The 12686-nt window shown below is 37.8% G+C and overlaps 1 protein-coding gene across 1 annotated transcript in view; it reads right to left on the reverse strand.

The window, feature by feature from the left end:
* BMP5 (bone morphogenetic protein 5) overlaps positions 1 to 12410 on the reverse strand; it is a 145751-nt gene extending 133341 nt beyond the window's left edge. Inside the window, exon 1 of the mRNA XM_040249186.1 lies at positions 11169 to 12410. Within this exon, the coding sequence (XP_040105120.1) occupies positions 11169 to 11658 (490 nt within the window). The 5' untranslated portion in view covers positions 11659 to 12410. The remainder of the gene's footprint in view (positions 1 to 11168) is intronic.
* Between the last annotated feature and the right edge of the window lie 276 nt (positions 12411 to 12686).

Genomic DNA, 12686 nt, shown 5'->3' on the forward strand with positions numbered 1-12686 from the left:
GACACAGATTAACTGAAAAAAAGCATGTGAATCACTTAGTCCAGTCCAGGCAGAGGAATTATATTTAATTGCTGTTATTGTTGATTTAAAGACTACTGCTACAACTATACTATCATTTAAAATTACGTGACAGGGACTTCCCCGGTGGTCCAGTGGCTAAGACTCGGTGCTTCCAATGCAGGGGGCCCAGATTCGATCTCTGGTTGGGGAAGCAGGTCCCAAGTGCTACAACAACTAAGAGTTCACATGCTACTTTAACTGAAGATCCCACATGTCACAAGACCTGGTGTAGCAAAATACATCAATGATTTTTTTTTAAGTAAAATAAAATTATGTGAAAATGTATACTTTATATACATCACATACACAAAAAACAATGATAACAAGCTTGCTTAATTCTGATAAATTCTTCCTCCAAGTAAACAACTGTAAAATGCTGACCATTTTTGATATGACAGTGTAGAAGAAAAAAATCTTAATTGTTGATTTGCACATGTCAGAACATGTTGGAATCCATATTATAAGAACTTAACTCATCACAATGAAAACTTTAGCACAGAGCATCATGATGACTTATCTTTCAGCATGTTATCAAATAATGAAAAAACAATAAATCCATATTTTTCCACTCAACATATCAGGAAATAACAAAAGTCCATGTGATGACTTTACAATATGGATAGTGTAAACAGAAGAGGTCCACAGTTCATGCAAGGCCTTTTGTGTGACTTTTTTTGGATAAAATCCATGCATTCCCATCTTGCTTTAAAATATTAAAACAAGAAACAATTCAAGAAAAATTAATAAAAAGATCCAACTGTCATCAGGAAGAAAAGAAAACAAAACAAAATTCAAACTCATAGTCGGGAAAAGTCAAAATGCTTCAGGCTGGATTGTGTAAAATAGAAACAAAAATTCAACAATGATACAAACAGTAATGAAAACAGCTAGAAATTAGAAAATCATAAATTCAAACATGATCTGAGAAACAGATAACACTCAAAACACCAGGATTGCATGATTATTTGAACAGAGTGGTTTTCCTTTTTAGAGTTCAGAAGTTTATTCACTGAGATTTTCATCATGAGTCAACTTTTTTTCAAAATTAAAACAAAAAAAAACAAAAATGTTAGCTTCTGAAAACAAACTTTCAAACTCAAGATTTTTTTCCATCCTTTCAAAGGGTCTTTTAGAGAGTGACCACGTCTTCATTACAACACTGGCCTACCAGCAATTTCCCCTTCTCCATAACAAGCAAGGAAATGGAACAGGGAATATCTGGAATGAAAGTAAAATGTTGGGTTCCTTCTAGGAATGGGTCCAAAAGTAATTAAAAAGCATCTTTCAGTAGCCCCTCCCAGAAAGTGTTTCCTTCAGATGATCACAGGGAGACTTTCCTGTTACCCAAAAGTTCAGCTGTGGACTGACATTTCCCTGGACACCCCAAGGACCGAGCAGAGTCCATCAACTGTCCGTCCAACTTGAAAACAGAGACCCTGAAAATTCAAGTTCATTTTCTTTTGGATAGAGCAAAATTCATGTGCGTAACGTCCCACAGTTTCAGTTAGAAAATGATCTGATGATATCTGGTGGACTGGGCTTAAAACACCAACTCCAGCATTAGAACCCTGTGGACCTTACTGGAGCAGAAGTTGTTACAATAGCTGTTCACTAAACTCATGTTGGCTCAAAGAGCTATATCCCCACCTTGTTAAGTTCTAACTATTAATACAATTCTGTATCATGATCTCCACTTTACAGACAAGGCAACAATCCCAATGATGTGAAATAATTTGTTCAAAGATGTGTGTGTGTTAGTATTCAGTCATATCTGACTCTTTGCGACCCCGTGGACTGTAGCCGACCAGGCTCCTCTGTCTGGGGGATTTTCCAGACAAGAATACTGGAGTGGGTTGCCAATCCCTTCTCCAGGGGATCTTCCCGACCAGGAATCAAGCCCAGGTCTCCTGCTTAGCATCTGAGCCACCAGGGAAGCAACATATGCAAGTATCAATGCAAAGTTGATATTCAAGCCATTCCGACTCCAAAATGTTTTACTGAGATGGTTAGGAGACCAAGTAACCTGTCCTCACTCTCAGCAAAAAAAACATCTGCAAAATATTAACCATAAGGCCCATATAAATGATGACCTGTACTTCTTCCTCATGAAATTAGTCGTCAGTGTCTACATCAAGATTATCTGCTGAGAAGCCTACAACATTTCCAAATGTAACTCTTTCTTCCTCTGCTTTTGATAACTATAGAAGTAAACTCAGGTTAAAACCAACCATTCTTCAGCGATTTAGGGGAGCAGGGTCTATAATTGATGCTTTTGAACTGCGGTGTTGGAGAAGACTCTTGAGAGTCCCTTGGACTGCAAGGAGATCCATCCAGTCCATTCTGAAGGAGATCAGCCCTGGGATTTCTTTGGAAGGAATGATGCTAAAGCTGAAACTCCAGTACTTTGGCTACCTCATGTGAAGAGTTGACTCATTGGAAAAGACTCTGATGCTGGGAGGGATTAGGGGCAGGAGGAGAAGGGGACGACAGAGGATGAGATGGCTGGATGGCATCACTGACTCGATGGACGTGAGTCTGAGTGAACTCTGGAGTTGGTGACAGGGAGGCCTCGCATGCTGCGATTCATGGGGTCGCAAAGAGTCGGACACGACTGAGCGACTGAACTGAACTGAACTGAGGGTCTATACTGGGAATAAGCACTTCTATTTGATGCTCATCTGGGATTAAAGGATAGAGGATGCTCTGGCCTCCAGGCTTAGAGGTTGGTTATTGATGAGAACTAAACAGCAGACACACCTGTTCCCCCATGAAATTACACATCTGGGAGTCACAGGAACTCTGCCAGGGGGGAAGAGAGGTAGCAAAGAAAAAGACAATTATTCCAATTTACCTCCGCCTGAAATGACTTCTGCCTGCAACAGGAACTGTAGATGGTATCACGTGATTCCACTCAGAATTCAAAAACCTGTCACACACTCATGGGCCACGTGAGGAAGAATGACATAGGATTGAGAATCAGCAGACCTGAGACTGCAAACATATATCGCTCTTTATATTTTCCTGCATTTATGCTCGCGTTTTGTATACAGTTTTGTGATTGGCAATGGTAGTCTACTGTTTATACTGTGGGTTTGTTTTCTGTTTTTTTTTTGTTGTTGTTGTTGTTTTACTTTTTTTTTTTAATTAAAAAAGAAATTTGGCTACGTCACCTGTCACATGGGATCTTAGTTACCCAGCATGGATAGGGCCCACACCCCCAGTGCTGGAAACTTGGAGTCTTAACCACTCAACTACCAGGGAAGTTCCTGTGGGTCTTTGATTTTAATTTTAGTTTGGTATACAATACTTTTAATATATAATATAAAATTACAGATCCAGATACAATTTAAGAACTTTTTTCAGCATCCCATGCCTGTTTTCACCACTCAACGAATTTGTGATGTAATCAGCTCTCACAATAAATCATTATCTCTTAAATGTTGTAATTAACCTGTACAAGGATTAACGAACATATCAGTAAGTTGCACTGAAGTTGAGGTGATTCTAGAACTCTTGTTGACTAAACACTCAATACACATTTATCCATTTGTCCCAGAGATCTTCAGTTTATGCCTCGAGATCCACTCTCCACATTTCTCTGCTCAGCTGTCTGCACCAAGAGGCTGATTTTTCAGGAGCCAATCCAATGGGCCCCATGACCCTGGGCTTTCAGTGATGATCAGCCAACAGGAGAGACAGTGGAGGAGTGAAGTGCGCTGTTTACTCCCAGGCCTCGCTCCCTGCTGAGCTCCTAGAGTTGGCTGCCTGTCACCCCTCTCATGAAGACCACTAGTCCCACTAGGGTGCCTTCCCCTACAGCTCTTCTGCTGGTAGCTGTTTCTGCTCCCATCCCATCCCATCCCAGCAGTTGAAAAGGAGGGCTCCTCTGCAAGTCCAGGTGCTGCATTATCTCCAGTTTTTTCCAGAAAGCCCCACCCACTACATTAGAAACATTCTAACCTTAATTAAATTCCCCACAAATGCCTCAGTTTGTGCAAGTTGTCTCCTTCCACTGGGGATAAAAATGGATGAATAGGGCTTGATTCCTGCTAGTGTTACATGTCATCAAATACGCACTTAGGAGGGCCCTATGCTGGGTCTAATACCCTGCAGCCACCATCTTGGAAGTCTTGATAACTTTTAAACAAGTGGCCCTTACATTGAGCTCCACAAATTACTTAGCTGCTCCTGCAAATGCAATACAGATGTTGGCTACAAATACAATTCCAACAACAATCCCTGCCATTTCAAGAGGTCTACGGAAATGGCAACCCACTCCAGTATTCTTGCCTGGAGAATCCCAGGGATGGGGAAGCCTGGTGGGCAGCCATCTATGGGGTCCACAGAGTCAGACACGACTGAAGCGACTTAGCAGCAGCATGCTCCAAATACTCTTCTTAAAATTGTATGTCATTAACTCATTTAATTCTCTCAACACTCAAGGAGAAGGTGTTATTATTATCTTCAGAACTTCTTAGTCAAAGAACCAGAGGCACCTCAAGAATGTAAGTATTGATAACTTCCCTGAGGTCACCCTGAAAGAAAGTGTAGCTTATGGGATTCTAATACAGGCATCCTGGCTTCTTTTCTGCTATTCTGCAATTAGGTTTCATTTATAATTAAACCTAATAGCTGTTTGAGCAGTAATATACCATGGACTTTAGGATTCTGCAAATAGACTCCATCTCCCTGCATAGGAAGGCTAATCACAAAGTTACACTAAGGACAGGAAATCTGTGCACAACAAATAATATTGAATTTCTCATATCAAGACAGCATAGCTGAAGGGGTTTGTAAACGTTAATAAATCTTTTAACGTTGACATGTCTTCTAGGCCTGCATAAAATCTAAATGAGATTTGCATCTGACCTCTTTAAACTATTTTCTTTATTGCAAACAACTTCAAGAAAGCGATTAAACCACAAGCACAATAAAAGTTGTTCTTTACTTCCAGAAAGAAGTTAAATAAACACAATATGTAAGATATAATGTAATTAGATGGATTTATTTCTAAAACGCAGCATTCTTTTTGTAATGCAGTTCCCCAGACTGCCTTGTTTAGGGAAAATAGGGTGAAAGGACACATCATTGTGAAGCCAAGGATCTTCATCATCTTAGAAATTATAAAATAATTAAACCTTGGTTTAATTTCTATACCAACCAAACAATTCAACTTTATACAAGATCTGGGTTTCTACATTTTCTACAATAGGTGGGTAGTTCACTGCTTTCCAAGTATAGTATATGTGTTCTCTTTGGTTATGAAGGTTTGTTATTTCCTTTTCTCTGCAAACCACTAAGCAGGCTTTTTACTAACTTACAAATGATTTTTTTTTTCATTTTGAACATTGTACTTTTCAACAGATTTTGTTTCTATAAGACATTATTATATTATCGATTTTATCACAGCCGTTAAAACAAGACTGTCACAAACCTGGGTTACTATTTCGTTCCACAGATTCTTGTAAACATCTCTGAAAATGGCAGGTGAATACTCCCACTACGATTTTTATCTGAGTCATAATTTTAAGATCCACGACTGGATCTTAAACATTCCCATCAGACATGGACATATCAGCAGCTCCCTTTCCCTCTCCCCGAATAAATGAGCCAGTTGTCAGGACTAACTGGTGTATTTTAAAGGCTATCTTAGCCAAGGGTATTATTTTAAGGGATGAGCAAATGGGGAAACCCCACAGCCCGGCCAATAAAATATGAACTGAAGGTGCAAAGAAGCACTCATAAATATTCCCTAGAACAAGGGACGCATTGTCTCCCTCCCACCCTTTCAGTGGCTCCTCTGATCTCAGCCCCTCTCTGCGTCAGGGAAGCCTCTTCCTTGAACCTGTGGTTTTTTCAAGCTGAGTTACTACATTATTTATGACTGCAAATGTGAGTGGCCCGTCTGTGTGCTCCTTCTACACACACCCTGAGTGCCCCCTCCCTCCGCACCGCTCCGGTATTTCAGTATTTCAGTCTGCAAGGATGAAAGGGCTTCCCCCGGAGCTGATGCGGTTGAGGATGTGGCGTGAGCTGCCATCTCAGGATGAGGCGGACGGAGGGTTTCCCCACAGTCTCCACCTGCGAGGCCCAGAGGCGGCCCCTCACACTCATTCCATTCATTTTCCTCCTTTAGAGGGCTTTAGAAAAATACTTTTTTCTGTCTCCGTCTCATCCTCCCTATTCCCTGACTCCACCAGTTTATTCTTGATCTCTTTATATTTTCTCAACATCTATCCTCAACTTAAAAAAGGAAACCATCACTCTTCACAGACCTGCGACGAGTATTCCATAAAAATTCTATCAGTCGAAGGGTTTTCTAACTCAAAAACGACTTGCATTTTTGATGAGCGTGATTTTTGTTCAGTGATGCGGTTTTTCCCTTTTGTAACACTTGTCCTTGAATTTCCCCCTTTTAAATTTTAATAGTGTTATAAATTAGGAGAGGCACAAACAATTAAATATAGTCCAGGAGATATTCAGGGAGAAGTGAGGAGGCCAGGAAGAATGGGAATGGTAGATAAGCAATTAAAGTGGCCTCAACAGCCTGCTGGAGAGGTTCCGATGCCCTGGGGAGCTTTGCTCCTGATGCACGGAGGCTGCCATGGGCCCTTAGTATCCTTTTCCTTCTCCAGGAGAGAGAAAACAGGAGACTGTACCTCAATTATGGAGCTGTGACAAATTGATTTTCAGCTCATCTAAGCCTCCAGCCATGAAGAAAGAAGGACCAAAGGCAGACCCCAGGAGAGGTGGGGCAGTGAGGAGAGGGATGCCAAGACAGCCTGGAACTGGAGAGGCCCTAGAACTCCAGGGGAAAGGCCGAAAGACGGGGGTAGGGGAGGGGGAGGCAAAGAAGAGGGCGGTGGTACTGCAGAAATGGAAAGATGCAAAGGAAGGAGCTGGAGGCGGCGGGTGAGCCGCCCCAAGCCCTTCCAGAGTGTGTCGTCATGTCAATACCTTCTCTCCAGCCGGGACTCCTGATCAAACTTCTAAAACTAGCAATTTGTGAGTGACCATTCAAACCTGCAAAACACTTCTAATTAAACTATGGTTATAATTATCTCTACAGCCATGAAGTCCATCAACAAGGACGTAGCATTAGAGAAGAACAGGGTACCCCCCTGGGGCATGGTCAAGAATGCCAAGAGTTCACGGAGAAGAAAGATAAAGGTCTCCACCCTCAGCAACTTCTTTTCAAAAGTGACAAGTGGGGAAAAACTATTTCACCCGATATTTGCGTTTGTTTTTCCAGGCATAAACCTTGAATATGTACTATAATGGTTTTAGATATTTTTTCCTCCCATCCCCCCTTCCTAAAAAAAAAAACAAAAAACCAAAAAACTTGCGTGTGTTTATAGGTGTGTTTATGTTACACAAGTGTTAATAACCCTGTTGGAGGGACTACATAGATAGGCTTCTTTAGGTAGATCTGTGTATAAATTCCTCTCCACTGGGCACTTGAGTCAGCCAAAACCAACAATAAATATCAATGATGTCTTTCAAATCTGTCAACTGAGAGTATAAGCACATTTTTTTCTTCCAGTACCAGGAGAGTTTAATGATTGGGGAGAGTAAGGGAGAAGGCTTTCATTTAAAATTGTGAAACTATTTTTCTGTTTCATACCTTAACATGCTAAACATGTTGTTATAAAATACAAACAAAAAAAAAATGTCAGCACCACATTTTCATACTTTTATGCATGAGAATGAGTTTACATTCGTGAGTTGTACCTAAGGATTTGACCCCAAGCCAACTGATCAAAGCCCATTAATAAACCTAAAGTTCTTTATCAGGGAACTACATGCAGACAGAGAGTAATATTAAAGTGAATTTCCTGTATCTGCTGTTTTCTGTACTTTCCTCTGAAATGTCTACAAATGTTACATCATTTTAATTATACGGGAACCAAGTAATCAAGTGAAGTTAGTTTCTAACTAAAAGGTCTTAGGAATACACTGCTTGTTTATCTTTATGTGAACAAGAGATGTACTCAAATATTGCAAACAAGCTACCTAATTATTCCTTTCATTTGCAAAGATATTTGATATATAAACTAACCCTTAACATTTTTGAAAAAGTGATAGCTAAAAAAAAATTACCAGAATGATGTTTTTGTTACTAACAAAATAATGTGGAATTGAGTATGCAAAATTCCACTGATATTAAATAGCTTTAAGGACAAAACAGAGAAATCAATCTGTAAAAGCTGTTGACTAGGAGACTGGCAAAAGTTGGCCTAAGAATAATGAATAAAATTATGTGGAAAGTTTCTCTTCACACAATCAATAATTAATATTGTTTCTTCAAAGTGAACAAATCACAAAAAATAATTTAAACGTCAGAATAGAATAATGTGTTTAATTTCATATTTAGTTATTACATTGCCCTTGAGGCAACTTATTCACATTTTATGTTTTCCTTCTAGTAATTTCCAATCTGTTTTCTGCTTATGAACATAAAATTAATCACAGTTTGAATTAAATTTAATTGTTCTTGGGGAGCAAAACTTATGTTGGAAAAAAAAAAGTGTTTCTAAATAACAAGATAATTGTAGAAAATCCATTATGTAACTTGAAAATGACCCAGGCAAGCATAAATAACAAGGATGCTACTAGATCCTTTTTATATAATTCAACTTATTATGGGAAATGTCAACAGATTCTTTTCACGTATTTAAATATCAGGTGGCTTCCTCAATACAAATCCCTTGCCTCTTGCTAATTTGATCATTTGCCCTCAGTCTCCACTCTATACATATCTTTAAAGACACTAAAAAAATAAAATCCTCTTGAGTCTTTGTTAATTAATGTTACCGTAAGAAACACTGAATAAGTATGCTTTGACCTGTTTTATTATGGAAGAAATACAGGAGTCAAAGGTTTTTACTAAGTAGTGATTGAATGCAAGCTTTGGCTGCGTTAGAAGGCATGGTCTAAAGAGAATAAAATAAAATTGTGGTTTAATTTTCCTCAGAGACTCCTAGGAAAAACTCACTTAGTATCACAATTAATTAGTCAATAATTTCATGTGAGACATTTAGTTTGGAATTTTTAAAGAAAAAGCAACACAGTTTATTATTTAAGATAAATCACTACTCAGCAAGTTAAGCATGATATGAATAAACATATAAACATTTTCTGAAACTCATACCTAGTATTGTTTCTTTAGTGTAAAATTAATACTTATATTTCATAACATAATTAATTTACTACTCTGTAATTATAATCCAAGTAATGAAAATTTTATTGATCTAAAAATATAAATATGCTTTAATGATAAAAATGGTCCCAGAAGTCCCTGAATAAAACTGTTTATTATTATTGTTGGCTTTCTTATTCTATGTAAATTTATAAAAAGCAATGGAACAAGGGTTCAAAAATAGTATTTCATTCCTTTCTCAAAAAACAAATACACTTCTCTGGTGAATGATCAAAGTATTCAATTGTAATATAATATATTACTAGGACAGATTCAAGACTTAACTATTGTTTTATAAATCAATAAAATAATCACTGCTTTTTCAGTGATTTATGAATATGTAGATCATGCTAGATTGTACTTTTTCTATAAAAATGTTAAAAAGAAAGTTAAGTTATTGAATAATCTTGAGAAATTGCTACAAAGTCAAATATACTATGAGTCATATTTGCATGTCACTCCTATGAGGAAAAAGCAATCAAACTAATTTAAAATTAAGACATATTTTGATGGCTTGAAAGTTCCAAACGGAACCTGTTAATTACATAGAGAAGAAAAGGCCCCCAGGACACTTGATTAAGGCAACCACCAATGACTTACTACAGCTTATAATGAGAGCTTTGTCTCATAACGTGAAACATATGATTTATCAGGCACCTTATCTTTCCTACTAGGATTGCTCAGAGCAATTGAACGGGGCATATTAAGCAACACATATTATAAAAGCTTCATGTGTCATTAAGATTTGTTGCTATCTGACTTTTCAAAGAATATTTTTTTGATATATGAGGAAGTTTTTAATTACGTGTCTAATAGAACATGTCAATTTTAACTCCAAGCAGATTGCACTTTAAAACAAAGTTTTAAACACTCTAACATTAAGAATTGATTACATTTGTTGATTCTATTTAGTTTCTTTTTTTAGAGTCTAAAGATAGCAAACTTTTACCTTCAGTGGCTACCAAAAAATTTAAGGAAAATCACAGCCCTTGTAAAATCATTTTAAAGTGAAGACTCTTTAATAATATGGCAGATGAAAACAAGGCATTAATTTATCATTTGATATTGCCAAGATCAATTTTTTGGTATTGTCAGTATCAGCACTCAGTAAAATATAATTTAAAAATTATTCTCTAAGAATTATGTTAATTAAATAATTTTTTGATTGACATATTTTTATCTTATATGACAAGGAAAGTTTTACATAGGTAAAGACCATCATAGCATGTTTTACATTTCTCTTGCCTCTGAAAAAAATCAAGTAAGTATGATGTATTTTAATCATTCTAGTAAAAAAATGTTAGATTGAAAATTCTTTTCCAAAATATTTTTCACAGAATTTCAGAATCTGTCCCTGAAAGTCTCTGATAGTAATCTTTTATAATATTATTTGATCCTAATTAGTTTCACATCAATATTTTCACAGTAGTTTCTGCCCTGAAATGAGAGTTCTTAAGTGGCATTTAAGTTACATTTATATGCTTTTTAAATTACTAACCAAAAAAAAAAAGGCTCAGAATGTCACTTTTACCTTTCCATCTGTAAATACCTGCATTATTATTATTTGGCCCATAGATTAGCTGTCCTCATAAATTCTTTAGACTATTGCCTATTTATTCATACATTTAAACAAAATTGAAATTTTAACAAGATGTGAAAAGACCCAAATCTACCCAAACCACATGTTTAATTTTAACTATTTATATTAATATATATCTGTACATATGACTCTGTTGCCTAAAGCAAAATCTTATATTACATCAACGAAAAAAAAGGAAACAGAAGCTGGAGAGGAGAGTTATAGAAAATGACTTTACATAAACATGACCACCTACCAAGCAGCTACTTAGCCATTAGGAAAACGTCCACGTTGCAATAACACAGATTAACAAATAAATGAACAACATACCTAAATTGACAAAGCTCATGACCATGTCAGCATCATTCAGAAAGTTGGCATCGTGTAGGCTGGCTAGCGGAGGACTCTGGGTGGTCAGGGGAGACGCTCGAGACAACTGGATGCGGCGAGGGTACCCATTGGGAGAGGCTGGGGAGCCCTTCCTGGATCCCCGGGAGTCTGCAGCCAGGGGCGCCCTCACGGAGTACTCCAGCTCCTCGGGGTTCTCCTCACTGGCCATGGCGTTGTACAGGTCCAGCATAAAGAGAGGTGCAGAGGAAGCCTGTTTTCCAGGTGAAAATGGTCTGGGTCTGTGAGGCAAACCCAAGATAGAGAGAATTTCTCTCTGTATTTCCCGTCGTTCGTGGTTCCGTAGTCTTCTATAAATAAAACTGGAGTGAACATGATTGTCTCCCAAACTTCCTTTCGCAGAACCCACTAGAACCCAGCAGCTCCAGAGGAAACCCACAATACCCCTAAGTAAAAATACAGTCAGATGCATTTTTGTCCAAAAGCAGAAGTTGATATTTTTAGTCCTTCTTGTGCTCTTACCAGAAAAAAAAAAAAAAAAAAATTCTAAGTTCTTAGGAGGTATATTTTTCCAGTAGCTGAAAAACAAATTTACCTATTCTTCATTTCTGAAGTGAGAGTGACATTTCTGAACACACATCCTCACTGATTTTCCTGCTCTATTTTCAGTATTTTGAAATATGTCAAGAGTAGTTATTTCTAAGAAAGCTGAAACTCGAATTTCCAATTATCCACAGTTGTTAAGAGCTTTTGCTGCATGGATGGAGCAGAAGGCAGCTAATATTATTTGATCAGATGACCTATGCATTCCTATATCAGTATATGATAATCAGGCCTTTGGTATTGGAATGAACGAAAGTTGATCTTCTAGTAAACTGTAGTTTCCACAGTGATCTTCACTTGCTCTTGAGTTCTTCTCAACCCTTGAGCTCTTTCCAAGATAAATCCTGATTTCTGAATCACAGATCTATGCTGATCTGCACCTTGGTGTTGGAATATATATTTGTCCGGCAGCTTGGTGATAACTTTAACATCTTTTGTGTCGTCTTAGTGTAAAACAAGACTCAAGGTTGTACTATTCAAGTCAATGTGTTTTCCTGAATTTACTTGCAAACCTTCCTGTAAGTCCCTTCACTCTCTTTCTCCTTCTTAGTGTTAATTCCACCTCCAGCAGACACAAATATACCAGCCCTCTTCAAGGGAGATCTAAAGAGTAATGTAAGCACAACCCTGCTGGGAAAGAAGAGGCTTCTCATTGTAATTTGAAACTGGTAAAGCAAAAAGAACTTAACCCCTTTGCTACCAGAAAAGCCTCCATTTTCACAATTTCATAGACACACATCTCACACAGCACAGGGATGCATGGAGCATGTAAGTTCTAGTGGGGGGAAGCCAGTTTTCAAGCAGCAGACTGAAAATTTGGTCACCAGTTTTATAGAGGACCCTTTCCGTTCTTTTTTTCTAATAGTACACATTTAGTACATTTCTTATATTGAGTCT

This window comes from Oryx dammah, unplaced genomic scaffold, assembly GCF_014754425.2.
Source record: "Oryx dammah isolate SB20612 unplaced genomic scaffold, SCBI_Odam_1.1 HiC_scaffold_11, whole genome shotgun sequence".
NCBI classification, from domain to species: domain Eukaryota; kingdom Metazoa; phylum Chordata; class Mammalia; order Artiodactyla; family Bovidae; genus Oryx; species Oryx dammah.